The sequence below is a fragment of the Tachyglossus aculeatus genome, chromosome 4, assembly GCF_015852505.1.
Source record: "Tachyglossus aculeatus isolate mTacAcu1 chromosome 4, mTacAcu1.pri, whole genome shotgun sequence".
NCBI classification, from domain to species: Eukaryota; Metazoa; Chordata; class Mammalia; order Monotremata; family Tachyglossidae; genus Tachyglossus; species Tachyglossus aculeatus.
The window spans coordinates 12,483,242-12,510,179 of record NC_052069.1 but is presented as its reverse complement, the minus strand read 5'-3'; the positions used below and the strand labels follow the sequence as shown (position 1 = coordinate 12,510,179).

The window sequence follows — 26,938 nt, the reverse complement described above, 5'->3', positions numbered from 1 at the left end:
AAACTCTTGATTACACATAGCTGTGCCCAATAAATACTTTAGTCAGAGCTATAATTGAAAAGAACGACACAAATTCCGATAGAGATGTAAAACCACGAACTAAGTAGTACGCCGGGAACCTCTAAATTAGTTGAATCATCGAAATCCACTTCCCGGCTTACCTTCCCTGCAGCTTAGTTTGGGGCCTTGAGCTTGCTCAGTGGGAGTCAGTTCTCCAGAGGCAGACGAAGAAGCCGCCTCACTGCTCAGCATCCAGAGATCATCATCAATCGTATTTATTGAGTGCTTACTATGTGCATCCCCGGTTCCAAAATACCTTAGGGACTTGGCTTCACCCAGGCCACCCCTCAGTGTGGGACAAAAGGGTTATTGGTCAGCCCCTTGGCATTCGGGAATTAAGCTTTCTCATTTCCTTCTCTCAATTCCCTGGCCAACCTTCAACAAGACTCTTTGGATGTTTGGAATGTCCAACGCTCTTGCCTAAGACACCTGCGCCAAGGGCAAAGCTAACGGCTTCCTGGAAGGTGATGGTCCCCTTACCTTCTCTTGTTCTTCCCTGGCCCTGGTGCCTCTGCCCTCTCTTCCATGCCTGTTTGTTTCTTCACTGTCCTTGTATTCCCTCTGCGGAGCCTGTCAATCCCTCTGAATGAATAAACTTTGGTGCCTGTCCAATCTCAGGGAGGCACTTTGTCTTCCATTGCAAGTGGGTGAATCACAATTTAGAGAAGTAGCATGGCCTGCTGGGAAGAGTGGGGGAACTTGGGCAACCCACAGGAGATAATAACTGTGATATTTGTTAATAATAATGGCATTATACTATAGTAAGCGCTTAACAAATGCCATCATTATTATTATTATTATTATTATTCATTCATTTATTCAATCGTATTTATTGAGCGCTTACTATGTGCAGAGCACTGTACTAAGCGCTTGGGAAGTACAAGTTGGCAACGTATAGAGACGGTCCCTACCCAACGGCGGGCTCACAGTCTGGAAGGGGGAGACAGACAATAAAACAAAATATATTAACAAAATAAAATAAATAGAATAGTAAATATGTACAAGTAAAATAAATAGAGTAATAAATATGTACAAACATATATACAGGTATATATACATATGTACACATATATACATGTCCCACATGGAACTCACCATCCCAATTCACCGATGAGACAACTGAGGCCCAGAGAAGTGAAGTGTTCCAAGCACTGTTCTAAGCTCTGGGAGGATACAAGGTGATCAAGTTGTCCCACATGGGGCTCACAGTCTTAATCCCCATTTTACAGATGAGGTAACTGAGGCTCAGAGAAGTTAAGTGACTTGCCCAAGGTCACACAGCAGATATGTGGCAGAGTCGGGACTCGAACCCATGACCTCTGACTTCAAAGCCCGTGCTCTTTCCACTGAGCCATGCTGCTTACTATGTGCAAGCATTGCACTGAGTGCTGGGGTGGATATAAAGCAAATGGACAATCTCAATCCCCATTTGACAGATGAGGTAACTGAGATCCAGAGAAGTGAAGTGACTTGCCCAAGGTCATGCAGCAGACAGGTGGTGGAGGTGGGATTGGAACCCCTGACCTTCTGACTCATCACCATCATTGATGATGATGATGATGACTCAGTCATTCATTCAATCGTATTTATTGAGTGCTTACTGTGTGCAGAGCACTGTACTAAGCACTTAGGAAGTCCAAGTTGGCAGCATATGGAGACGATCCCTACCCAACAGTGGGCTCACAGTCTAGAAGGGGGAGACAGACAACAAAACAAAACATATTAACAAAATAAATAGAATAAATATGTACAAATAAAATAAATAAATAAATAGAGTAATAAATCAGTACAAACATATATACGTATATACAGGTGCTGTGGGGAGGGGAAGGAGGTAAGGCAGGGGGGATGGGGAGGGGGAGAGGAAGGAGGGGGCTCAGTCTGAGAAGGCCTCCTATGCCATGCTGCTTCTCTGGGTTCTAATCCCAGTTCTTTCACTTCCCTGCTGTGTGACCTTGGGCAAGTCACTCAAATTCTCTGTCCCTCATTTTCCTCATCTGAAAAGTGGGGATTCATTACCTGCCCTCCCTCCTCCTTAGACTGTGAGCCCTGAGTGGGACGGGGATTAGGTCTACCTTGATTAACCTGAACTTACTCCAGTGCTCCGTAAAGTCCCCGGCATATAGTAAGTACTTAACAAATACCACAATTATGGTCATTATTATTTATGATGATGGTGATTATAGGTTGATGTTTCAAGACTTTAGGTAAGTCACTTGACTTCTCCCTGCCTCAGTTCCCTCAGCTGTAGAATGGGGATTAAGATTGTGAGCCCCATGTGGGACAGCCTGATCACCTTGTATCCCCCCAGCACTTGGAACAGTGCTTTGCACATAGTAAATGCTTAACAAATACCATTATTATTATTAATTGGCATGTGTCAGTTCCTTTCCTGCCTGCCCTTCAGCAATGCTTCTCCCCATCTCATGGGTTCGAATCCCGGCTCCACCACATGTCTGCTGTGTGACCTTGGGTAAGTCATTTAACTTCTCTGAGCCTCAGTTACCTCATCTGTAAAATGGGGATTAAGACTGTGAGCCCCACGTGGGACAACCTCATTACCTTGTATCCACCCCAGTGCTTAGAACAGTGCTTGGCACATAGTAAGTGCTTAATAAATGCCATTATTATTATTATTATCTAGCCAGACACAAGAAGGCCTGGTGCATCACTGATACCACGTATATACCCATGGCACTTGGATCAGTATCCTCACACTCTACAACTTCCTGCAGACAGAATTCATTTAAAGTCTCCTCCTGTGGACTGTAAGCTCCTTGGGGTCAGGGTTCACTTCTGCCAACTCTGTTGTATTTTACTCTCCCAAGCTCTTAGTACAGTACCCTGCACACAATAAGCACTCATTAAATACCACTGATTGAGTGATTGACAGCATTTACGTGCCCATTAGCGCTTATGTCAACGCCATTATATTCTTTTATTTCCCGCTTTGGTAATGATTCTAATACTAATGTTGGCATTTATTAAGCACTTACTATGTGCAAAGCACTGTTCTAAGCACTGGGGAGGTAACAAGGTGATCAAGTTGTCTCACGTGGGGCTCTGTCTTAATCCCCATTTTACAGTTGAGGTAACTGAGGCCCAGAGAAGTTAAGCGACTTTCCCAAAGTCACACAGCTGACAATTGGCGGAGCCAGGATTTGAGCCCATGACCTCTGACTCCAAAGCCTGTGCTCTTTTCACTGAGCCACTGCTGCTTCTCTACTAATTCTAATGCCTATCTCCCCTATAGACTATAAGCTCCTTGTAGGCAGGGATCGTGTGTACCAACTCTGTTGGATCCTGCTCTCCTGAGCTCTTAGTACAGTACCCTGCACACAGCAAGTGCTCAATAAATGTTATTAATTGACTGGTGGCATTTATTTGCCCACCAGGATCTGTGTCAATATTGTTATACTCCACTATTTCCCCCATGCGTAATTATTTTAATGTCCATCTCTCCCTGTAGACTGTAAGCTGTTTGTGGGCAGGGATCAGGCTTTCTATTGTACTGTCCTCTCCCAAGCGCTCGATACACAGTTAACGCTCAATAGATACTATTAACTGACAGGCTGTAGACTGGAAGTTGTCGACGCCCACACTGGAGCAACTCTTGGAAGTTAGAGGGAAAAAAGCATTATTACTCTCATCAATCAATCAATCAATCATATTTATTGAGCATTTACTGTGTGCAGAGCACTGTACTAAGCACTTGGGAAGTACAAGTTGGCAACATATAGAGATAGTCCCTACCCAACAGTGGGCTCACAGTCTAGAAGGGGGAGACAGAGAACAAAACCAAACGTACTAATAAAATAAAATAAATAGGTGTGGAGCAAGTGGCCTATGGGATTCCTGCCTCAGTGGGGATGAGGCTGTGGATCTGGGAGCTGGAAGGAATATCCCTCAGCAAGTAGGAATGGCAGGAAACTTGAGATTCACCTGTCCACAGAACCAAGGCTCATAGCCATTCTTCAAGGTTGCTTGTGGGAAACTTCCACCGAGGACAGAATGAGGTTGCTAATGGTCCTTCCTTTTCCCTCAACAGGATAACCAGGCCATAAAACAATGACGGCCAGTGGAAATGACCAGGCGGGAAGCAAAGATGATGGAACGGTGAAGTCTGGCAAGGAGGTGAAAAAGAAATCGGTTAGTGCTCAACTATCTGACTGACCATCCTCCATTTGTCAATGTGTAATTAAGGGCAAGGGAGACCTCTCGTGCGTCTGGGAGCTAGCGAGAGCCCAGGGATGAGGGTGAAGAAAGCATGGACTCTAGTTCGGCTCTGTTGTTGTTTTCGCTATTAGTATTATTATATTAAGCGCTTACTAAGGGTCAAGTACTGTTCTAGGAGCTGAGGTAGATGCAAGATAATCAATTCGGACACAGTCCCTGTCCCACACAGGGCTCATTGTCTAGGAGGGAGAACAGGCATTGAATTCCCATTTTGCAGATGAGGAAACAGAGGTCCAGAGATGATACTACTACTACTACTACTACTACTACTACTACTACTACTAATAATAATAATAATAATGATGGCATTCGTTAAGAGCTTACTATGTGCCAAGCACTGTTCTAAGCACTGGGGTAGATACAGGGTAATCAGCTTGTCCCATGTGCCCCTTCCTTCCTCTCCCCCTCACCCCCCTCTCCATCCCCCTCATCTTACCTCCTTCCCTTCCCCACAGCACCTGTATATATGAGTATATGTTTGTACATATTTATTACTCTATTTATTTATTTATTTTACTTGTACATATCTATTCTATTTATTTTATTTTGTTGGTATGTTTGGCTTTGTTCTCTGTCTCCCCCTTTTAGACTGTGAGCCCACTGTTGGGTAGGGACTGTCTTTATATGTTGCCAACTTGTACTCCCCAAGCGCTTAGTACAGTGCTCTGCACACAGTAAGCGCTCAATAAATACGATTGATTGATTGATTGATGTGGGGTTCACAGTTTTAATCCCCATTTTACAGATGAGGTACTGAGGCACAGAGAAGTTAACTTGCAAGGCAACTTGTACAACATCATACAGCAGGCAAGATGAGGAGCCAGAATAAGAACCAGGTCCTCCAACTTCCAGATCCATGTTTTTCCCGAGGCCATGCCGCTAGGTGAACTTGAGAAAGGCATTCATCCCTCCCTCTGCCTTACCCACTTCCCCTCCCCACAGCACTTGCATATATTTGTACATATTTGTTACCCTATTTATTTTATTCATGATGTGTATATATCTATAATTCTATTTATCTATTTTGATTGTATTGACACTTGTCTACTTGTTCTGTTTTGTTGTCTGTCTCTCCCCCTTCTAGACTGTGAGCCCGTTGTTGGGTAGGGACTGTATCTGTTGCCGAATTGTACTTTCCAAGTGCTTAGTACAGTGCTCTGCACACAGTAAGTGCTCGGTAAATATGACTAAATGAATGTTGATGATGATGATGATGGTATTTGTTAAGCGCTTACTGTGTGCAAAGCACTTTTCTAAGTGCTGGGGGGATACAAGGTGATCAGGTTGTCCCACAAGGGGCTCACAGTCTCAATCTCCATTTTACAGATGAGGGAACTGAGGCACAGAGAGTTAAGTGACTTGCCCAAAGTCACACAGCTGACAAGTGGCAGAGCTGGAATTAGAACCCATAACCTCTGATTCCCAAGCCTGGGCTCTTTCCACTGAGCCATGCTGCTTCTCAACATGAATGAATGAATGAACCTCTTGATGCCTCAGTTTCTCCTTCATTCATTCTTTCAATTGTATTTATTCATTCATCCATTCAATCGTATTTATTGAGTGCTTACTATGTGCAGAGCACTGTACTAAGCACTTGGGAAGTACAAGTTGGCAACATCTAGAGACGGCCCCTACCCAACAGCGGGCTCACAGTCTAGAAGGGGGAGACAGACAACAAAACAAAACATATTAACAAAGTAAAATAAATAGAATAGTAAATATGTACAAGTATAGTATTTGTTAAGCGCTTACTATGTGCCAGGCACTGTACTAAGCACTGAGGTGGACACAAGCAAATTTGGGTTGGACACAGTCCCTGTTCCATGTGGGGCACACAGTCCCTGTCCCACGTGGGGCTCCCAGTCTCATTTATTGAGTGCTTACTGTGTGCAGAGCACTGTACTAAGCGCTTGGGAAGTACAATTCAGCAACAGATAGAGATAATCCCTACCCAACAGTGGGCTCACAGTCTAGAAGGGGGAGACAGACAACAAAACAAAACAAGTAGACAAGTGTCAATACAATCAAAGTAGATAAAACGTGGATAAAATACTGGTTCTCTCTACTTCTCAGACTGTGAGCTTTGTGTAGGTCAGGGACTGTGTCTTCTCCAGGGCTTAGCATATAGTGAGCGCTTAGTACATACTATAGGGAAAAAGAGAAGAATGGATCCTACTTTGTGGCCTGCCAAAAGAAGGAAAAGCCTTTTCTAACCCCAATTCTGCCACTTACCGGCTCTGTGACCTTGGGCAAGTCACTGTTGGGCAAGAACCTGGGGCAAGTTACTGAACTGTCATCTTGCCTCAGTTACTTCTTCTGCAAAATGGGGATTCAATAACTGTTCTCCCTCCTACTTAGATTGTGAGCCTTATGTGAGACGGCTGTGTCCGACCTGATTATTTTGCATCTGCCCCAGCACTTAGTATTCAGTGCTTGGAACACAGTATAAGTATTTAACAAGTACCTTAATGATAATGATTATTATTAGGCATTAATAATGATGGTATTTGTTAAGCAGTTACTATGTGCAAAGCACTGTTTTAAGTGCTGGGGGGATACAAGGTGATCAGGTTGTCCCACGTGGGGCTCACCGTCTTCATACCCATTTTACAGATGAGGGAACTGCGGCACAGAGAAGTTAAGTGACTTTCCCAAAGTCACACAGCTGACAATTGGTGGAGCCAGGATTTGAACCCGTGACCTCCGACTCCAAAGCCTGTGCTCTTTCCACTGAGCCACGCTGCTTTGTCATAGGCATTGTCACCCAGGAGGTGGGCAGACCCACTACTAAGTTGGCACATTCCACAGATAAGACAAGGCTAATGTTTGTGACTAGTAGTTTCAGTATCAACCTTCAAACCACTGAATGGAAAACACTTTACATTAGGGCCTGCAGTCAGTGGTATTTATTGTGCGCCGCCTGTGAGAAGAACACTGTACTAAGTGCTTGTACTTCCTTCTCTTAGCCCCAGATGAGGGAATTTCAAGACTAATCTGCAGAGCCCAAGCAAAGCTGAGGTAGTGAAGCAGCATGGTCTAGTGGAAAACAGCACAGGCTTGGGAGTCAGAGGCCCTGGGTTCTAATCCTGGCTCTACCACTTACCTTTCCTTCATTCAATCGTATTTATTGAGTGCTTACTGTGTGCAGAGCACTGTACTAAGTACTTGGAAAGTACAATTCGGCAACAGATAGAGACAATCCCTACCCAACAACGTGTTCACAGTCTACAAGAGGGAGACAGAAAGCAAAACAAAACAAGTAGATGGGCGTCAATACCATTAAAATAGATAAATAGAATTATAGATTCATACATTCATTCAATTGTATTTATTGAGCGCTTACTGTGTGCAGAGCACTGTACTAAGCGCTTGGGAAATACGAGTAGACAACATAAGGAGGCGGTTCCTACCCAACAACGGGCTCACAGTCTAGAAGGAGGAGACAGACAACAAAACAAAACATGTAGACGGGTGTCAAAACCATCAGAATAAATAGAATTATAGCTATATGCACATCATTAATAAAATGAATAGAGTAGTAAATCTGTACAAGTGCAGTGGGGAGGGGAAGGAGGTAGGGTGGGGGAATGTTGGGGGAGGAGGAGAGGAATAAGGGGGCTCAGTTTGGGATATAGATATATACACATCATTAATAAAATAGAGTAATAAATAGTTACAAATATACACAAGTGCTGTGGGGAGGGGAGGAGGAGCAGAGGAAAAGAGTCTGGGAAGTCTGTCTGGGAAGGCCTTCTGGAGGAGGTGGACTCTCAATAGGGCTTTGAGGGGAAGAAGAGAGCTAACTTGGCGGATGTGTGGAGGGAGGGCATTCCAGACCAGAGGTAGGATGTGGGCCAGGGTTCGACGGCGGGACAGGTGAAAATGAGGCCCAGTGAGGAGGTTAGTGGCAGAGTTGTGGAGGGTGCAGGCTGGGCTGGAGAGGGAGAGAAGGGAGATGAGGTAGGAGGGGGCGAGGTGATGGACAGCTTTGAAGCCGAGAGTGAGGAGATTTTGCTTGATTCAAATGTTGATAGGCAACTACTGGAGATTTTTGAGGAAGGGAGTGATGTGCCCAGAGTGTTTCTGTACAAAGATAATCTGGGCAGCAGAGTGAAGTACAGACTGAAACAGGGAGAGACAGGAGGATGGGAGATCAGGGAGGAGGCTGATGCAGTAATCCAGTCGGGATAGGATGAGAGATTGAACCAGCAAGGTAGCGGTTTGGATGGAGAGGAAGGGGCGGATCTTGACGATGTTGTGGAGGTGAGGCCGGCAGATTTTGGTGACGGATTGGATGTGTGGGGTGAGCGAGAGAGCAGAGTCAAGGATGACACCGAGGTTGTGGGCTTGTGAGATAGGAAGGTTGGTAGTGCCGTCCAGTAATGGGAAAGTCAGGGAGAAGATAGCATTTGGGAGAGAAGATAAAGAGCTCAGTCTTGGACATGTTGAGTTTTTGGTGGCGGGCAGACATCCAGGTGGAGATGTCCTGAAGGCAGGAGAGATACGAGCCTGAAAGGAGGGAGAGAGAACGGGGAAGAAATGTAGATTTGGACGTCATCTGCATAGATTTGTGACCTTGGGCAAGTCACTTCACTTCTCTGTGCCACGGATTTCTCATCTGCAAAATGGGGATTCAATACCTGTTCTCCTTCTTACTTAGACCGTGAGCTGCATGTGGGACCTGATTTTCTTGTGATTAAGTGTAGTGCTGCTCTAGACCACGAGCTCGTTGTGGGAAGGAAACATGTTTACCAACTCTGTTGTAATGTACTCTCCCAAGCATTTAGTACAGTGCTCCAGACACAGAAAAAGCTCAATAAATCTGATTGAATGATTCATTGGCACATAGTAAATGCTTAACAGATAACACAATTATAATTATTATTCATTCAGTCATATTTATTGAACATTTACTGTGTGCAGAGCATTGTATTAAGCGCTTGGAAAGTATAATACAGCAATAAATAGACACTTTCCCCGCCCACAGTAAGCTTAAGTATTATTAGCTGTGGCTTTTGAAAGGCTTGGCAGTGGCTACCAGACACTGGCTGAGGGACTCCTTCCTCCTTTGAAGACCACTGGAAAAGCTAAGGAATGTGTCATGTGTTTCCATTGTTCTTCCCCAGGGCTTTGTACAGTGTACTGCACTCCAGTGGGACCTCAGTGACACCATTTCTGCTCCTAGGACCATCATATAGGTGCCACCTTAGAAGCAGCATGGACTATGCATCACCCATTCATTCATTCAACTGCATTTACTGAGCACTTACTGTGTGCAGAGCACTGTAATAATAATAATAATGATGGTATTTGTTTAGCGCTTACTATGTGCCAAGCATTCATTCATTCATTCAATCGTATTTATTGAGCGCTTACTGTGTGCAGAGCACTGTACTAAGCTCTTGGGAAGTACAAGTTCTAAGCGCTGGGGGAGATACAAGTTTATCAGGTTGTCCCACGTGGGGCTCACAATCTTAATCCCCATTTTACAGTTGAGGTAACTGAGGCACAGAGAAGTGAACTGATTTGCCCAAGGTCACACAGCAGATGAGTGGCAGAGCTGGGATTAGAACCCACGACCTCTGACTCCCAAGCCCGTGCTCCTTCCACTAAGCCACGCTGCTTCTCTGTACTAAGCGCTTGGGAGAGTACAATACAACAATAAGCTAACACATTCCCTGCCTACCAAAATAAAAATAATAATACTAATTATGGTAATTGTTAAGTGCTTACTATGTGCCAAGCACTGTTCTAAGCACTTCTAGACTGTGAGCCAATTGTTGGGTAGGGACCGTCTCTATATGTTGCCAACTTGTACTTCCCAAGCGCTTAGTACAGTGCTCTGCACACAGTAAGCGCTCAATAAATACGATTGAATGAATGGATGAATGAATAAGGTAGTCAGGTTGGACACAGTTCCTGTCCCACATAGGACTCACACACTTAATCCTCATTTTACAGATGAGGTGACTGAGGCCCAGAGAAGTGAAGTGACTTGCCCAAGGTCACACAGCAGAAACGTGGAGGAGATGGCATTAGAATCCATGACCTTTGGACTCTCAGGCCTGTGCTCTAGCCACTGAACCACACTGCTTCTCCAGGATAGCTCAGTGGATAGAGCTTAGAGGAGCTTAGCAGGTCTGTCCCCTCTCCAGTCCAGGTAGAGCAACAGGAAGACTTATTCTCAGTACTAATAATAATGAGTCCTGGGTTCAAATCCCGGCTCTGCCAATTGGCAGCTGTGTGACTTTGGGCAAGTCGCTTCACTTCTCTCTGCCTCAGTTCCCTCATCTGTAAAATGGGGAAGAAGACTGTGAGCCCCACGTGGGACAACCCGATCACCTTGTATCCTCCCCAGCGCTTAGAACAGTGCTTGGCACATAGTAAGTGCTTAACAAATGCCATTATTATTATTATGAGAAGCAGCGTGGCTCAGTGGAAAGAGCAATGGCTTTGGAGTCAGAGGTCGTGCGTTCAAATCCCAGCTCCGCCAATTGTCAGCTGTGTGACTTTGGGCAAGTCGCTTCACTTCTCTCTGCCTCAGTTCCCTCACCTGTAAAATGGGGATGAAGACTGTGAGCCCCATGTGGGACAACCTGATCACCTTATATCCCCCCCAGAGCTTAGAACAGTGCTTGGCACATAGTAAGCACTTAACAAATGCCATCATTTGTTACATTATTTGTTAAATACGATTGATGATCATCATCATCAATAATGTTTATATTGGTGGTATTTGTTAAGTGCATACTATGCATAGGCACTGTTCTAAGTGCTGGGGGAGTTACAAGCTAATCAGGCTAGACACGGTCCATGCCCCTCATGGGGCTCACAGTCTTAATGCCCATTTGACAGGTAACGTCACTGAGGCCCAGTTAAGTGACTTGTCCAAGGTCACACGGAAAACAACTGAGTGTCAGAACTAAGATTATAACCCATGTCCTTCTGACACCCAGGCCCGTGCTCTAGTTGCTAGGCCCTGCTGCATTTTTCCTTGAAGTGTCCTGTCTCGCTCCTCCCCGGTTCCTACCATGGTACCCCATGGGTCAGAAGCCATGCCCGTGTTCACAGGGACTTGGGTAGAGGGGGAGAGGGCTGGGTGAAAAAGTTCTGGAGCAGAAAGGAATCAGGGGTCTGCCTCACTGCAAGACGTGCTCTTGGTTTGGCAGATTTTCAGCAGCAGTTCCACATGATGTCAATTAATGATGGTATTTGTTATGTGCCCATCACTGTACGGAGCACTGGGGTGGATACAAGCAAATCTAGTTGGATAATAATAACAATAATGATGGTATTTAAGTGCGTACTATGTGCACTGTTACAAGGTGATCAGGTTGTCCTACCGGGGGCTCACAGTTTTAATCCCCATTTTACAGATGAGGTAACTGAGGCACCGAGAAGTTAAGTGACTTGCTCAAAGTCACACAGCTGACAGTGGTTGGAGCCAGGATTTGAACCCAGGACCGCTGACTCCAAAGCCTGAGCCACGCTGCTTCTCAGTCCCTGTGCCATGTGGGACTCACAGTCAATCAATCAATCAATCGTATTTATTGAGTGCTTACTGTGTGCAGAGCACTGTACTAAGTGCTTGGGAAGTACAAGTTGGCAACATATAGAGACAGTCCCTACCCAACAGTGGGTTCACAGTCTAGAAGGGGGAGACAGGGAACACAACCAAACATACTAACAAAATAAAATAAATAGAATAGATATGTACAAGTAAAATAAATAAATCAATAAATAGAGTAATAAATATGTACAAACATATATACATATATACAGGTGCTGTGGGGAAGGGAAGGAGGTAATATGGGGGATGGAGAGGGGGACGAGGGGGAGAGGAAGGAAGGGGCTCAGTGTGGGAAGGCCTCCTGGAGGAGGTGAGCTCTCAGTAGGGCCTTGAAGGGAGGAAGAGAGCTAGCTTGGTGGATGGGCAGAAGGAGGGCATTTCAGGCCCGGGGGAGGACGTGGGCTGGGGGTCGACGGCAGGACAGGCGAGAATGAGGCACGGTGAGGAGATTAGCGGCAGAGGAGCGGAGGGTGTGGGGTGGGCGTAGAAGGAGAGAAGGGAGGTGAGGTAGGAGGGGGCGAGGTGATGGACAGCCTTGAAGCCCAGGGTGAGGAGTTTCTGCCTGATGCACAGATTGATTGGTAGCCACTGGAGATTTTTGAGGAGGGGAGTAACATGCCCAGAGCGTTTCTGGACAAAGACAATACGGGCAGCAGCATGAAGTATGGATTGAAGAGGGGAGAGACACGAGGATGGGAGATCTGAGAGAAGGCTGATGCAGTAGTCCAGATGGGATAGGATGAGAGCTTGAACGAGCAGGGTAGCGGTGTGGATGGAGAGGAAAGGGCGGATCTTGGCAATGTTGCGGAGCTGAGACCGGCGGGTTTTGGTGACGGCTTGGATGTGAGGGGTGAATGAGAGAGCGGAGTCTTGTGGGCTTGTGAGATGGGAAGGATGGTAGTGCCGTCAACAGAGATGGGAAAGTCAGGGAGAGGGCAGGGTGTGGGAGGGAAGACAAGGAGTTCAGTCTTGGACATGTTGAGTTTTAGGTGGCGGGCAGACATCCAGATGGAGATGTCCTGAAGGCAGGAGGAGATGCGAGCCTGGAGAGTCGGGGGGAGAGCAGGGGCAGAGATGTAGATCTGGGTGTCATCAGCGTAGAGATGATAGTTGAAGCCGTGGGAGCAAATGAGGTCACCAAGTGAGTGAGTGTAGATCGAGAACAGAAAGGGACCAATCACTGAACCTTGGGGAACCCCCACAGTAAGGGGATGGGAGGGGGAGGAGGAGCCTGCAAAAGAGACTGAGAATGAATGATCGGAGAGATAAGAGGAGAACCAGGAGAGGACAGAGTCTGTGAAGCCAAGGTCGGATAGCATGTTGAGGAGAAGGGGGTGGTCCACAGTGTCGAAGGCAGCTGAGAGGTCGAGGAGGATTAGGACGGAGTATGAGCCGTTGGATTTGGCAAACAGGAGGTCATTGGTGACCTTTGAGAGGGCAGTTTCCGTGGAATGTAGGGGACGGAAGCCAGACTGGAGGGGGTCGAGGAGAGAGTTGGTGTTGAGGAATTTGAGGCAGCGCGTGTAGACAACTCGTTCAAGGAATTTGGAAAGGAATGGTAGGAGGGATATGGGGCGATAACTAGAAGGTGAGGTGGGGTCAAGAGAGGGCCAAGAGTCTCAATCCCCATTTTACAGATGAGGGAACTGAGGCCCAGAGAAGTGAAGTGACTTGCCCAAGGTCACACAGCAGACAAGGGGAGGAGCTGGGACTAGAACCCATGACTCATACGATTTCTTTAGGGTGTACAACTGTGTGACACACCTAACGTGACTTATGCCCATTACTTCCTGGTCAGCAAAGGAAAATCCAGAAACATCTGATAAATCCCTGGCCACCCTAGTTCCAAGAAATGAAAAGAGCGTTTGTCAGCAGCAGCTGCTTTCCCACCCAGGAAGACTAGTGAGCATTGTACTAAGCGCTAAAGCAAATACAAAATCCACAGGTCCCACATGGGGCTCACAGTCTAAGTAGGAAGCTGCATAGGTATTGAATCCTCATTTTGCAAATGAGGGAACTGAGGCACAGAGAAGAGAACGGACTTGCCCAAGGTTACATAGCAGACCAGTGATAACAATAATAGTAATAATGATAATTGTGATATTTGTTAAGCGCTTACTATGTGTGAGGTATTGTACTAAGTGCTGGGAGGGAACACAAGCAAAACAGGTTGGACACACTCCCAGTCCCACATGGGGCTCACAGTCTTAATCCCCATTTTACAGATGAGAGAATTGAGGCCCAGAGAAGTGAAGCAACTTGCCTAAGGTCACCCAGCAGACAAGTGGAGAAGCAATGATTAAAAAAAATTGTTCAGTGCTTTCTATGTGCCAAGCACTGTTCTAAGCAGTGGGGGAAATATAATCAGGTTTTCCCACGTGGGACTCACAGTAAAAATCCCCATTTTACAGAGGAGGTCACTGAGGCACAGAGAAGTCAAGTGACTTGCCCAAAGTCACATAGCTGACAAGTGGCAGAGCCGGGATTGGAACCTGACACCTTCTGACTCCCAAGCCTGGGCTCTTTCCACTAGGCCATGCTGCTTTCTCTCCAAGATCTGAGTGCCATTTTGCACCCAATGTGAGCATGTCCTGAGCCAGGGGAAAAAACAGATGCTCTCGGCCAATCCAGCCAAGACTGGCTTTGGCAAACGTTCTGCTCCAACGGGAAGCTGGACACCTTCCATTTTGGCCCCAGCCTCCTCCTAGCTCCAGCCCCAGACAATGGCCCCAGTCCAGGCCAGAAGGAGACACACCCTAATTATTTACCTCTCCTGGTTGAAAGCCCGACTCTTCAGGGAAAGTGAAGTCTCTCAGTCCCTGCCTTTAGTAAGCAGGGCGGTGACCGTCAGCAAAACTGAAAGTTGCTGACTGGACCAAAGGTGAATATCCTCAGTGAACCCCAATTGCCTAACCAGCGGCTGACTTCCTAACAGATTATGGAGAGGCCTTAGCCGATAAGGAATGGAGCCCCTTTAAGAGTGAGGCATCCATCGCACAGCCCTTGGAGTGGTGGGAAGGTCAGGGAGCTATTAGGGTCCGGGAAAAGGAGCCCATGTTGATATCAGACCTGTGGATGAGGATTGCCTCTTGGCATAAAGCCCTCCTACTCAATGACTGAAGGGACGGAGGGACGGACAGCCTGAAGGTGAGGGATAACCATTAGGGAAACTGTTCTCACAGCCCAGCTAGGACAGGATTGGTTGGTCGAAGAGGAGGAGGAGGAGGAGGAGGAGGGCATGAGCTATGTGAAGCCCAAAGCTGATTGTTTGCTCAGCTCACGGGGCAACCGGCTGTGAGGCCAGACGGTTACGCAAAACCGAGCGTGACCTCCCCGCACCAGCGCTTCAGTCCAAAAATATAAACGCGCAATTTGCAGCAAACGCACGTCCACCGACCTCTCTCTCCCTCCCCTGACCCTGTGTCGGGCATCTGCTGGAATTCCAAAATCCTTCAGCCTCCTGGCCGGAAGAGCTTCTGACCCCAGTCCCGTCCCGAGAATCAGAGCTTCTTTTATTCCAACTCACCTAAAACCAACTCCTATGGAGAGAGACAGAGACAGGAAGCAGAGCACGGATTGTTCTGAAGTGCCCGTCTCTGGGATTTCTCAAAGGTCAGTTCCCAGCTGGGGGGTTGGGTGTTTATGTAGGGAAGGGCTTATTTCAACCAAAGAGGTCAAATGGGATTAAGGGAATATTAGTGGGGTTACTAAGAACAGAGATTCCCTTCCCTAAAGAGAGTGAAAGCTTCCCCCAAAGACATCTCTTCCTCAAACCTGATTCCCACATAAGCAACCTGATTCAGAGCCCACCCTGCAGGGGCAAATCTGCCTTAGAGCCTAAATATTGGGAGCCAAAGTCCGTATCGATGGTCAGATCTGACAAAGTTTTGAACCTGATCCACACTCATCTTCAGACCAATTAAGAGTAAATAAGTGTAACATAATCCTATTACGGTAATATGACTGTAGGCTATCTCACTTAGCCTCTCTAAAACTCCCTCAAACTCCACGGACAGTTTTGAGAAGGAGAAACCCTTCTCCTTGGACTGCTGCAGTAGGACTGTACTTCAAAGAGAAAAGGAGAGGAGAAAAAACAAGTTGATTAAGAAATAGCGAGTCCACTGGGCTGGTTCTTCTTTCCTCCGGGTGCTTTCCCCCTTCAGGTCCAGGGTACTATTTCAGCTCCAGGGTTTGACAAACTGCTTGTGGAGTCCGGCCGCAATTGCCACATATCCTGTGCACAAACAAGTCCCCGGCGCGTTTCCTGTTCTGATTTTGCCTCCCTTCCTTTGGACTCTGCCTTTCTCCGTGGCAGGAGGACCAGCCCCGTCCCTGTCCCAGCTGGGCTATTTCATTGGAGCTGCGAAGCTGAGTCAGAGCAGTAGCGCTGAGGGAAAGTTCTCCCTCCGATTGCTGCTCCCTGAAGCCAATGGATCATGGAGAAGCTAGCGCCCTGCCGCTGACCCAGGGCTCCTGGGGGGAAAGGGCCGGGGGCTTGGAGGATTGTGGAGGAGGGCATCCCGAATCCCGACACTGGATCACTCAGGGGTCGAGTCCAAGGAAGGTGAAGGTAAAGCTCAAAGGGCCTGCCGGGATGCCAGGAGAAGCAGCATGGCCTAGTGGATAGAGGCCGGGCCTGGGAGTTACGATGACTTGGGTTCTAATCCCGGCTCCGTCACTTGTCTGCTGTGTGACCTTGGCCAAGTCACTTCCCTTTCTGGACCTCAGTTACCAGAAGCGGCATGGCCCAGTGGATAGAGCACAGGCCTGGATTCTAATCTCGGTTCTGCCACTTGTCTGCTGTTTGGCCTTGGGCAAGTGACTTCAATTCTCTGTGCCTCAGTTCCCTCATCTGTAAAACGGGGATTAAGACTGTGAGCCCTGTGTGGGACAGGGACTGAATCCAACCCAATTACCTTGTATCTATCCCAGCGTTTAGAACAGTGCCTGGCACATAGTAAACGCTTAACATACGCCATAGTTATTATTGCTATTATCATCTGGAAAATGGGGATGAAGACTGTGAGCCCTATGTGGGACAGGAACTGTGTTCAACCTTATCCCAAGCCCTTAGTACAGTGCTCCGCACACAGTAAGCACTCAATAAATATGACTGAATGAATGACTCTACTGCAGCTCTTAGGCCAGTAGATTAGGACTTGAAGGGAAGTCAGAGAGCCTGGGTTCATTCATTCTGTCATGTTTATTGAGAACCTACTGTGTGCTTTGAACTGTACAAGTGCTTGGGGCAATACAATGCAACAATAAATGGGCACATTCACCGCCCACAATGAGCTTACAGTCTAGAGGGGGAGGCAGAGAATCTGATTAAATAAATAAATAAATGACAGCTATGTACACAAGTGCAGTGGGGCTGGGAGGGGGGGATGAATAAAGGGAGCAAGTCAGGGTGATGCAGAAGGGAGTGGGAGAAGAGGAAAGGAGGGCTTAGTCAGGGAAGGCCTCTTGGAGGGATAGGCCTCCATTAAGGCTTTGAAGGTGGGGAGAGTCACTGTCTCTCGGATATAAGGAGGGAGAATGCTCCAGGCCAGAGGCGGAATGTGGGTGAGACATCAGTGGCGAGATAAAAGAAATTGAGGTATAGTGAGAAGGTTAGCTTTAGAAGAGCAAAGGGTGCAAGCTGGGTTGTACTAGGAGAGTTAGCGAGGTGATGTAGGAGGGGGCAAGGTGGTGGACTGCTTTAAAGCCAATGGTGAGGAGTTTTTGTTTGATGTGGAGGCGGACCGGCAACCAGTGGAGTATCTTGAGGAGTGGGGAAACGTCGTCTGAATGCTTTTATAGGAAAATGATCCGAGCAGCAGAGTAAAGTATGGACTGGAGTGGGGAGAGACAGGAGGCAGGGAGGTCAGCAAGGATTCTGCTACTGATATCTAGGTGGGGTAGAATAAATGCGTGGATTAACACAGTCCTATTCCCAGCTCCGCCACTTTCAATCGTATTTACTGAGTGCTTAATATGTGCAGAGCACTGTACTAAGCGCTTGGAAAGTACGATTCGGCAACAGATTCGGCAACAATTCGGCATTTGCCCGCTGTGTGACGTTGGGCTAGTCTTTTCACTTTTCTGAGCCTCAGTTCCCTCCTCTGTCAAATGGGGATTAAGACTGTGAGCCCCATGTGGAACAGGGACTGGTCCAATTTAGCTATCTTGTATCTACCCTAGAACTTAGTACAGTGCCTGGAACATAGTAAGCGCTTAACTGATACCACAATTATTATTATTATTATTATTTCTTCAGCTCCTGGCTCCAAAGTTGAATGCCCTGTGGAAGAGGGGCTAATTCAGGGGTCTAGCTTGACTGTGGGTCTAGTGGAAGGATCACCGCTCCACAGTGAGGAGACCCCAGTTCTAGTTCCGGTTCTTCCTGCTGAAGCCGTTCAATCCGTCCAACCGAGGCCTTCTACAAGGCAGACAGATCCATCAGGGCTCCTAATACATAGCTGATCAGGGTACAGGACTACTGACTGTTATATTGTAGTCAATCAGTAGTATTTATTGAGCACTTACTGGGTACAGAGCGCTGTCAGTGTGTCAATCGTATTTATTGAGCACTTGCTGTGTGCAAAGCAGTGTACTGAGCACTTGGGAGAGTACAGTAAAACAATAAACAGACGTATTCCCTGCCCACATTGAGCTTACAGTCTAGATAGGGAGACAGACACTGTACTAAGTGCTTGGGAGAGCGCAATACAACAGAGTTAGTAGACACATTCCCTGTCCACAACAAGCTTATAATCACTTAGTCCAGTGGTCTGCACACAGTAAGCACTGTTCTAAGCCCTAGGGTAGCTACAGGTTAATCAGGTTGGACACAATCCCTGTCCCACATGGGGCTCACATGCTTAATCCCTATTTTACAGACCAGGTAACTGAGGCCCAGAGAAGTGAAATGATTTGCTCAAGGTCACACAGCAGACAAGGTGGAGCCATGATTACGACGACTCCTAAGCCCCTGCTCTATCCATTAAGCCCTGCTGCTTTTCTCTACACTGATCTTCTCTCTGTACCTCTCTGTCGCCTCTCCCTCCACAGACCTCTTGCTTGCATCCTTCCTCCTTCCTGGAGCTCCCTCCCCCTTCAAAACCAGATGACCACCACTCTCCCCATCTTCAAAGCCCTCCCCAAATCACCTCTCCTCCTGGAGGCCTTCCCTGACTAACCTTTATCTCCCCACCCTACTCCACTCCCTACATCTGTCACCGATACTCTGGAATTCTCTCCCCCTCCCAAAATCTGAAGGGCTTTATTCAACCCCTCCCACACAGCACTTCTGGACATAATTTTAAATGCCATTGCTTCCCCCTACCTATACTGTTCTCTCCCTCTAGACTGTCAGCTCACTGTGGGCAGGGAATATATTTGTAATATTATTCTATTGTCCTCTCCCAAGCTCTTAGTACGGTGCTTTATTTACTTTACAGGCTTCATTTTAGTGTCGGCCATCCCCCGCTAGATTGTAAGCCCTTTGAGAGCAGAGATCATACCTAGTCACACAATCATACACTCCCAAGCAACTAGTTTAGTGCTCTACACACGTTAAGTGCTCAATGAATACCGTTGATTGATAAGAGGAAGAGTTGTATTTCCTCACATTTGGGAGTTTCTTCCAGATCAGTGAAGTTGTTGAGGAGCTCAAGAAGATGGTCAGTCAATCAATCAATCAGTGGTATTTATTGAGCACTTTCTATGTGCAGAGCTCCATACTAAGTGCTGAGAAGAAACGACAACAGAGTTACCAGATGCTTTTCCTGCCCACGGTGAGCTTCCAGTCTAGAAAACAACCTTGGAGGCACCCCGAGTTTCATAACCGAATAGGGATTGCTCTGCTCAGGGTCATCATTGATTCAATCAATCGACCGATGGTATTTAATGAGCACTCATTGTGGAGAGAGCACTGTACTAAATGCTGGAGAGAGTACAGTACAACAGAGTTGGTAGAAGCCATTCCACTGCATCAGAGATTGGATCTAATTCCCACCTGTGATCTTCTCCCAGTGCTAAGTACAGTGCTCTGCATCCAGTAAGAGCTCAATAAATGTTCATATCATTACTGTATGATACAGGATGATGCTTCAGTTCCAGTGTTTGTTGAATGAGTCACCCAGAACTGCTTTACCATCAAAGAACATGTGAAAGTGAATTTAATTTCATTTCATTGATCTTCACTGAGCCCTTACTGTTTGCAGGGCCCTGTAATAAGCACTTGGAAGAGTACAAATTTGAGTAAACATTGAGGAAATGTGAGGAAGCACAGCATGGCCTAGTAATTGGAATGAGCACAGGCCTGCAAGATTGCTTTTGTTATTATTAGTAGCATTATAACTTTTAATAATAATCCCAGTTCTGCTCCTTGTTTGCTGTATGACTTTGGGCAGGTCATTTAATTCCTCAGTGCCTCAATTTCCTCATTTGCAAACTGAGGATTAAATACTTGTTCTCCCTCCAATTAGCCTGTGGGTGCCATGTGGGACAAGGACTATGTCTAACCTGATTATCATTCATTCATTCATTCAGTCATTCAATCGTATTTATTGAGCGCTTACTGTATGCAGAGCACTGTGCTAAGCACTTGGGAAATACAAGTAGGCAACATATAGAGATGGTCCCTACCCAACAACGGGCTCACAGTCTAGAAAGGGGAGACAGACAACAAAACAAAACATGTAGATGGGTGTCAAAACCGTCAGAATAAATAGAATTATAGCTATGTGCACATCATTAATAAAATATAGTAGTAAATACGTACAAGTAAAATAAATAGAGTAATAAATCTGTACAAATGTATATACAGCTGCTGTGGGGAGGGGAAGGAGGTAGGGCTGGGGGAGCGATGGGGAGGAGGAGAGGAAAAAGGGGGCTCAGTCTGGGAAGGTCTTCTGAGGAAGTGAGCTCTCAGTAGGGCTTTGAAGGGAGGAAGAGAGCTAGTTTGGCGGATGTGTGGAGGGAGGGCATTCCAGGCCAGGGGAAGGACGCGGGCCAGGAGGCGATGGCGGGACAGGCGAGAACGAGGCCCAGTGAGGAGGTTAGTGGCGGCAGAGGAGCGGAGGATGCGGGCTGGGCTGGAGAAGGAGAGAAGGGAGGTGAGGTAGGAGGGGGAGAGGTGTTGGAGAGCTTTGAAGCCGAGAGTTAGGAAGTATTATTGTACATCTACCGCAGGGCTTAGAACGATGCTCGAGAAATACCACTGTTTATTGTAAAAACAATGCTAACTATTATTATTATTGTTATTGTCTTGTCTATCTCACTGTCGGGCCCTTTCCCACATCCTCCCCCTAGCCCCGAATCCCTCCCCCTTTATAGACACCAGATCACCACTCTCTCCACCTTCAAAGCATTACTAAATTCACTTATTCTCCAAGAGGCCTTCCCCAGTTAAGCCCTCTTTTCCCTGACTCACTGTCCCTTCTGCTTTATCTGTGTATTTTGATCTGTGACCTTTGGACATTTGATATTCCCAACCCCACTGCACTTATGTACATATCTTCAAATTATATATTATAAATTATTAATTCATTTTAATGTCTGTCTCCCTCTCTGGACCAAAGCTCGTAATGGGCGGGGAGCATGTCTGCTAATTTGGTTGTATTGTATTAATAATAATAATGATGATGTTATTTGTTCAGCGCTTACTATGTGCCAAGCACTGTTCTAAGTGCTGGGGTAGATACGGGGTAATCAGGTTGTCCCACGTGGGGCTCACAGTTTTAATTCCAATTTTACAGATGAGGTGACAGAGGCACAGAGAAGTTAAGTGACTTGCCCAAAGTCACACAGTGGATAAGTGGGGTAGGTGGGATTAGAACCCACGACCTCTGACTCCCGAGCCCATGCTCTTTCCACTAAGCCACGCTCCTTCTCTCAAGCACTTATTACAGTGCTCTGCACATAGTAAGTGCTCGATAAATACATTACTTGATTGCCTATTATCCAAAAGAGTTTTCCCAGACTCAGAGTGTGATTGGCCACAGGCCAAGGAAGCAGTGTTTCCCGGAAACAAGTGACTCCATTCCTTTTTCCTTTTTTCTGCAGGACTGGACTTGCTCTCTTCTGATTGCCTCGTTCGTTGGAGCTTTCGGATCTTCCTTTCTGTACGGTTACAACCTCTCTGTGGTCAACGCACCCACTGGGGTGAGTACCTAATTCATTCATTTTTTCAATCGTATTTATTGAGTGCTTACTGTGTGCAGAGCACTGTACTAAGTGCTTGGGAAGTACAAGTTGGGAATATATAGAGATGGTCCCTACTCACCATGGGCTCACAGTCTAGAAGGGGGAGACAGACAACAAAACAAAACATGTGGACAGGTGTCAAGTCATCAGAACAAATAGAAATAAAGCTGGATGCACATCATTAATAAAATAAATAGAATAGCAAGCATGTACAAGTAAAATAGAGTAATAAATCTGTACAAACATATATACAGGTGCCGTGGGGAGGCAAAGGGGTAGGGTGGGGGTGATGGGGAGGAGGAGAGGAAAAAGGGGGCTCAGTCTGGGAAGGCCTCTTGGAGGAGGTGAGCTCTCAGTAGGGCTTTGAAAGGAGGAAGAAAGCTGGCTTGGCGGATGTGTGGAAGGAGGGCATTCCGGGCCAGGGGGAGGATGTGGGTCGGGGGTCGACCGCGGGACAGGTGAGAACGAGGTACAGTGAGGAGGTACATGGGGCTTGCAGTCTCAACCCTCATTTTAAGGATGAGGTAACCGAGGCCCAGAGAAGTGAAGTGACTTACCGCAGGTCACACAGCAGGGAGAGCCGGCATTAGATCACGTTATCTTCTGACCCCCGGCCCATGCTGTATCCACTGAGCCATGCTGCTTCTGTTTCACCTAGGCTAGCTTTCTTGTGGTCTCTGTGATGTTAGGAAACATTGTAGGGTGTGTAGATCTGCAATTTATTTATTTATATTAATATCTGCGTCCCCCTCTAGACTGTAAGCTTGTTGTGGTCAGGGAATGTGACTGTTTATTGTTGTATTGTACTCTCCCCAGAGCTTAGTAGAGTGCTCTGCATCCAGTAACAGCTCAATAAATACGACTGAATGAATTAATTAATTAATTAATGAAGGGTGATGGGAGTTTGAGGGCTTTGAGGTGGTTGAGGAAATAATGGCTCCTACAGACACACATACCCGTACCTACACTTCTTGCTTGCCACTGAGCCCTTAAACCCAGGCAATGAATCTATCAAATTGACTATATTTGTTAAGCACTTACTATGTCCCAATAATAATTGTGGTGTTTGTTAAGCATTTACTAGGTGCCAAGCACTGTTTGAAGTGCTGGGATAGATACAAGATAATCAGGTCCCACATTCTCACAGTTTTATGTAGGAGGGAGAAAAGGAATTGAATCCCTCTTTTGCAAATAAGGAAACTGAGACACAGAGAAGATGAGTGACTTGCCCAAGAACACACAGTCGACAGCGTGGCCTAGTGGATAGAGCATGAGCCTGGGCGTCAGAAGGACCTGGGTTCTAATCTTGGCTCCACCACTTGTCTGCTGCGTGACCTTGGGCAAGTCATTTCACTTCTCTGGGCCTCAGTTACCTCATCTGTAAAATGGAGATTAAGACCATGAGCCCTTGTGGGACATGGACTTCATCCAACTTGATCCAGAGCTTAGAACAGTGCTTGGCACAAAGGAGGCGCCTAACAAACGCCATCATCGTTATTATTATTATTAGCTAGGATCTATCCCAGCACATAGCACAGTGCCTAGCACACACTAATTCAGTCAATCATATTTATTGGGCGTTTTATTAAGCAGCGTGGCTCAGTGGAAAAGAATACGGGCTTTGGAGTCAGATGTCATGGGTTCAAATCCCGGCTCCACCAATTGTCAGCTGTGTGACTTTGGGCAAGTCACTTCACTTCTCTGGGCCTCAGTTACCTCATCTGTAAAATGGGGATTAAGACTGTGAGCCCCACGTGGGACAATCTGATCACCTTGTAACCTCTCCAGTGCTTAGAACAGTGCTTTGCACATAGTAAGCGCTTAATAAATGCCATCATTATTATTATCCAGTGCTTAGAAAAGTGCTTTGTACATAGTAAGCACTTAATAAATACCATTATTATTATTATGTGCACAGCACTTGGGAAAGTACAATAATAATAATAGCATTTAGTAAGCACTTACTATGTGCAAAGCACTGTTCTAAGTGCTAAATAACAATGAACAGACACATTCCCTGCCTACAACGAGCTTACAGTCTAGAGGGGGAGATAGATATCAATATAAATCAATTACAGATATGTCCATAAGTGCTGCGGGGCTGGAAGTTGGGGAGAAATAAAGGGAGAAAGTCAGGGAGACGCAGAAGGGAGTGGAAGAAGAGGAAAGAGGGCTCAGTCAGGGAAGGCCTCTTAGAGGAGATGGGCCTTTTATTAGTTTTTGAAGTGGGGGAGAGTGATTGCCCATTGGATATGAGGAGGGAGAGCGGTGCAGACCAGAGACAGGATGTAGATGAGAGACCAGAGGCGAGATAGATGAGTTCGAGGTGCAATGAGTATATTGACATTAGAGGAGCGAAGTGTGAGGGCTGTGTTGTAGCGAGGCGAGGTAGGAGGGGGCAAGCTGATTGGCAGCTTTAAAGGCAATGATGAGGAGTTTTTGTCTGATGTGGATGTGGGTGGGCAACCACTGGCATTTCTTGAGGAGTGGGAAAGTGCGGCCTGAATGTTTCTGTGAAAAAATGATCCGGGCGGCAGAGTGAAGTATGGACTGGAGTGAGGAGAGACAAGAAGCAGGGAGGTCAGCAAGGAAGCTGTTAACCGTCATCAAGGTGGGATAGGATAAAATGATTGGATTAACATGGTAGCAGTTTAGATGGTGAGGAAAGGTCGGATTTTAGCGATGTGAGAAGATGGAGCCATCAGAGAAGCAGTGTGGCTCAGTGGAAAGAGCCCGGGCTTGGGAGTCAGAGGTTATGGGTTCTAATCCCGGCTCCCCCACGTGTCAGTTGTGTGACTTCGGGCAAGTCACTTCACTTCTCTGTGCCTTAGTTACCTCATCTGTAAAATGGGGATTAAGACTGTGAGCCCCATGTGGGACAATCTAATTACCTTGTATCCCCCCCCAGCGCTTAGAACAGTGCTTTGCACATAGTAAGTGCTTAACAAATGCCATTATTATTATTATTATTATTATTATTATTATTATCAGGATTTAGTGATAATGATAATAATAATGATGGCATTTATTAAGTACTTACTATATGCAAAGCACTGTTCTAAGTGCTGGGAAGGCTACAAGGTGATCAGGTTGTCCCACGGGGGGCTTGCAGTCAATCCCCATTTGACAGATAAGGTAACTGAGGCCCAGAGAAGTGAAGTGACTTGCCCAAAGTCACACAACTGACAATTGGCGGAGCAGGATTTGAATCCATGACCACTGACTCCAAAGCCCATGCTCTTTCCACCGAGCCACGCTGCTTGGAATATGTGGGTCGAAAGAGTCAAGGATAACGTCAAGATTTTGGGCTGTGAGACAGAAAGGATGGTTGCGCTGTCGAGTGATGGGAAAGTCATGGGGAGGAAAGGTTTGGGTGGGAAGATACAAAGTTATTATTATAAATTCAGTTTTAGCCATATTAAGTTTGAAGTGATGGGAGGAAATATAAGTAGAGATGTCTCGAAGGCGGGAGGAATTGTGAGACTGCAGAGAGGGAGAGAGAAGAGGGCTGGAGATGTAGATTTGGGAATCAGCTGCATAGAGATTGTAGTTGAAGCCGTAGGAGCGAATGAGTTCTCCAAGGGAGTGGGTATCGATGGAGAATAGAAGAGGATTCCAAACTGAGTCTCAAGGGACACCCGCAGTTAGAGGGTGGGAAGCAGAGGAGGAGCCTGCAGAAGAGACTGAAAATGAATGGCAAGAGAGATTGGAGGAGAACCAGGAAAGGACAATGTCAGCGAAGCCAAGGTTGGATAATGTCTCCAGGAGAAGTGGTTGGTCGACATCGTCAAAGGCAGCTAAGAGGTCGAGGAGGATTTGATGGAGTAGAGGTCATTGGATTTGGCGAGAAGGAGATTATTGGTGACCTTTGAGAGGGCGGTTTCTGTGGAGAAAAGTGGACAGAAGCCAGATTGGAGGGGGTCAAGGAGAAAATCGGAAAAGAGAAACTTGAGACAGCGGGTGTAGACAACTCACTCAAGGAGTTTGGAGAGGAATGGGAGGAGGGAGATGTGGCAATAACTGGATCTTAACAAATGCCATAAAAAAATGGCAGAGCCGGGATTAAAACCCAATTTTGACTTCCAGGCTCATGCCCTTCCCACTAGGTCATGCTGCTTCCCTAATGTGCAGCCCATCCATTTCACACTTGGAAAGAATGTCTGCAGACCTGGAAACCCCAGCTTGGCTATAACAACTCTTGGTTATACTGCTCACAGACTGAAAGTGTTTTATAGACTCCTATTTCCCATTCACTGGACACAAAAATATTAAGGCTAATTCTCACACGTGTGGAGGTGGAAAATCAACTGCCACATGGTGATGGAAACTTTTCCGTGTAGACTTTCAAAGAATCAAAGAATATTCCCTCCCCACTGCTGGAAGCAGAAGGTTTTAGAACAGGGATTCAGACTTTTCCTGAAGTGGGGTTGTTAAGCATCATGGGGAGCCCCTTCCTTCCTCTCCCCCCCGCCCCCCTCTCCATCCCCCCATCTTACCTCCTTACCTTCCCCACAGCACCTTTTATATGTATATATGTTTGTACATATTTGTTACTCTATTTATTTATTTATTTTACCTGTACATATCTATTCTATTTATTTTATTTTGTTAGTATGTTTGGTTTTGTTCTCTGTCTCCCCCTTTTAGACTGTGAGCCCACTGTTGGGTAGGGACTGTCTCTATATGTTGCCAACTTGTACTTCCCAAGCGCTTAGTATAGTACTCTGCACACAGTAAGCGCTCAATAAATACGATTGATGATGATGGGAATGGCACACATTGCTCGGCTCCCCCATATTTTCTTTTATGGGATTTGTTAAGCACTTACTATGTGCCAGGCACTGTTCTAAGCACTGGAGTAGGAACGAGGTAAGCAAGTTG

General features: G+C 46.5%; 1 protein-coding gene across 3 annotated transcripts in view; it reads left to right on the top strand.

Moving 5' to 3' along the window:
• SLC2A9 (solute carrier family 2 member 9) overlaps positions 1–26,938 on the top strand; it is a 352,960-nt gene that overhangs the window by 101,886 nt on the left and 224,136 nt on the right. For 2 of the 3 annotated variants that reach the window (XM_038745103.1, XM_038745104.1), the window contains 2 exons: positions 4,109–4,209; positions 21,917–22,015. In XM_038745103.1, coding sequence (XP_038601031.1) covers positions 4,129–4,209; positions 21,917–22,015 — 180 coding nt within the window. In that variant the 5' untranslated portion in view covers positions 4,109–4,128. Of the gene's footprint in view, positions 1–4,108; positions 4,210–16,211; positions 16,437–21,916; positions 22,016–26,938 lie in introns of those variants that run through there. The other variant, XM_038745102.1, reaches the window with a different exon arrangement.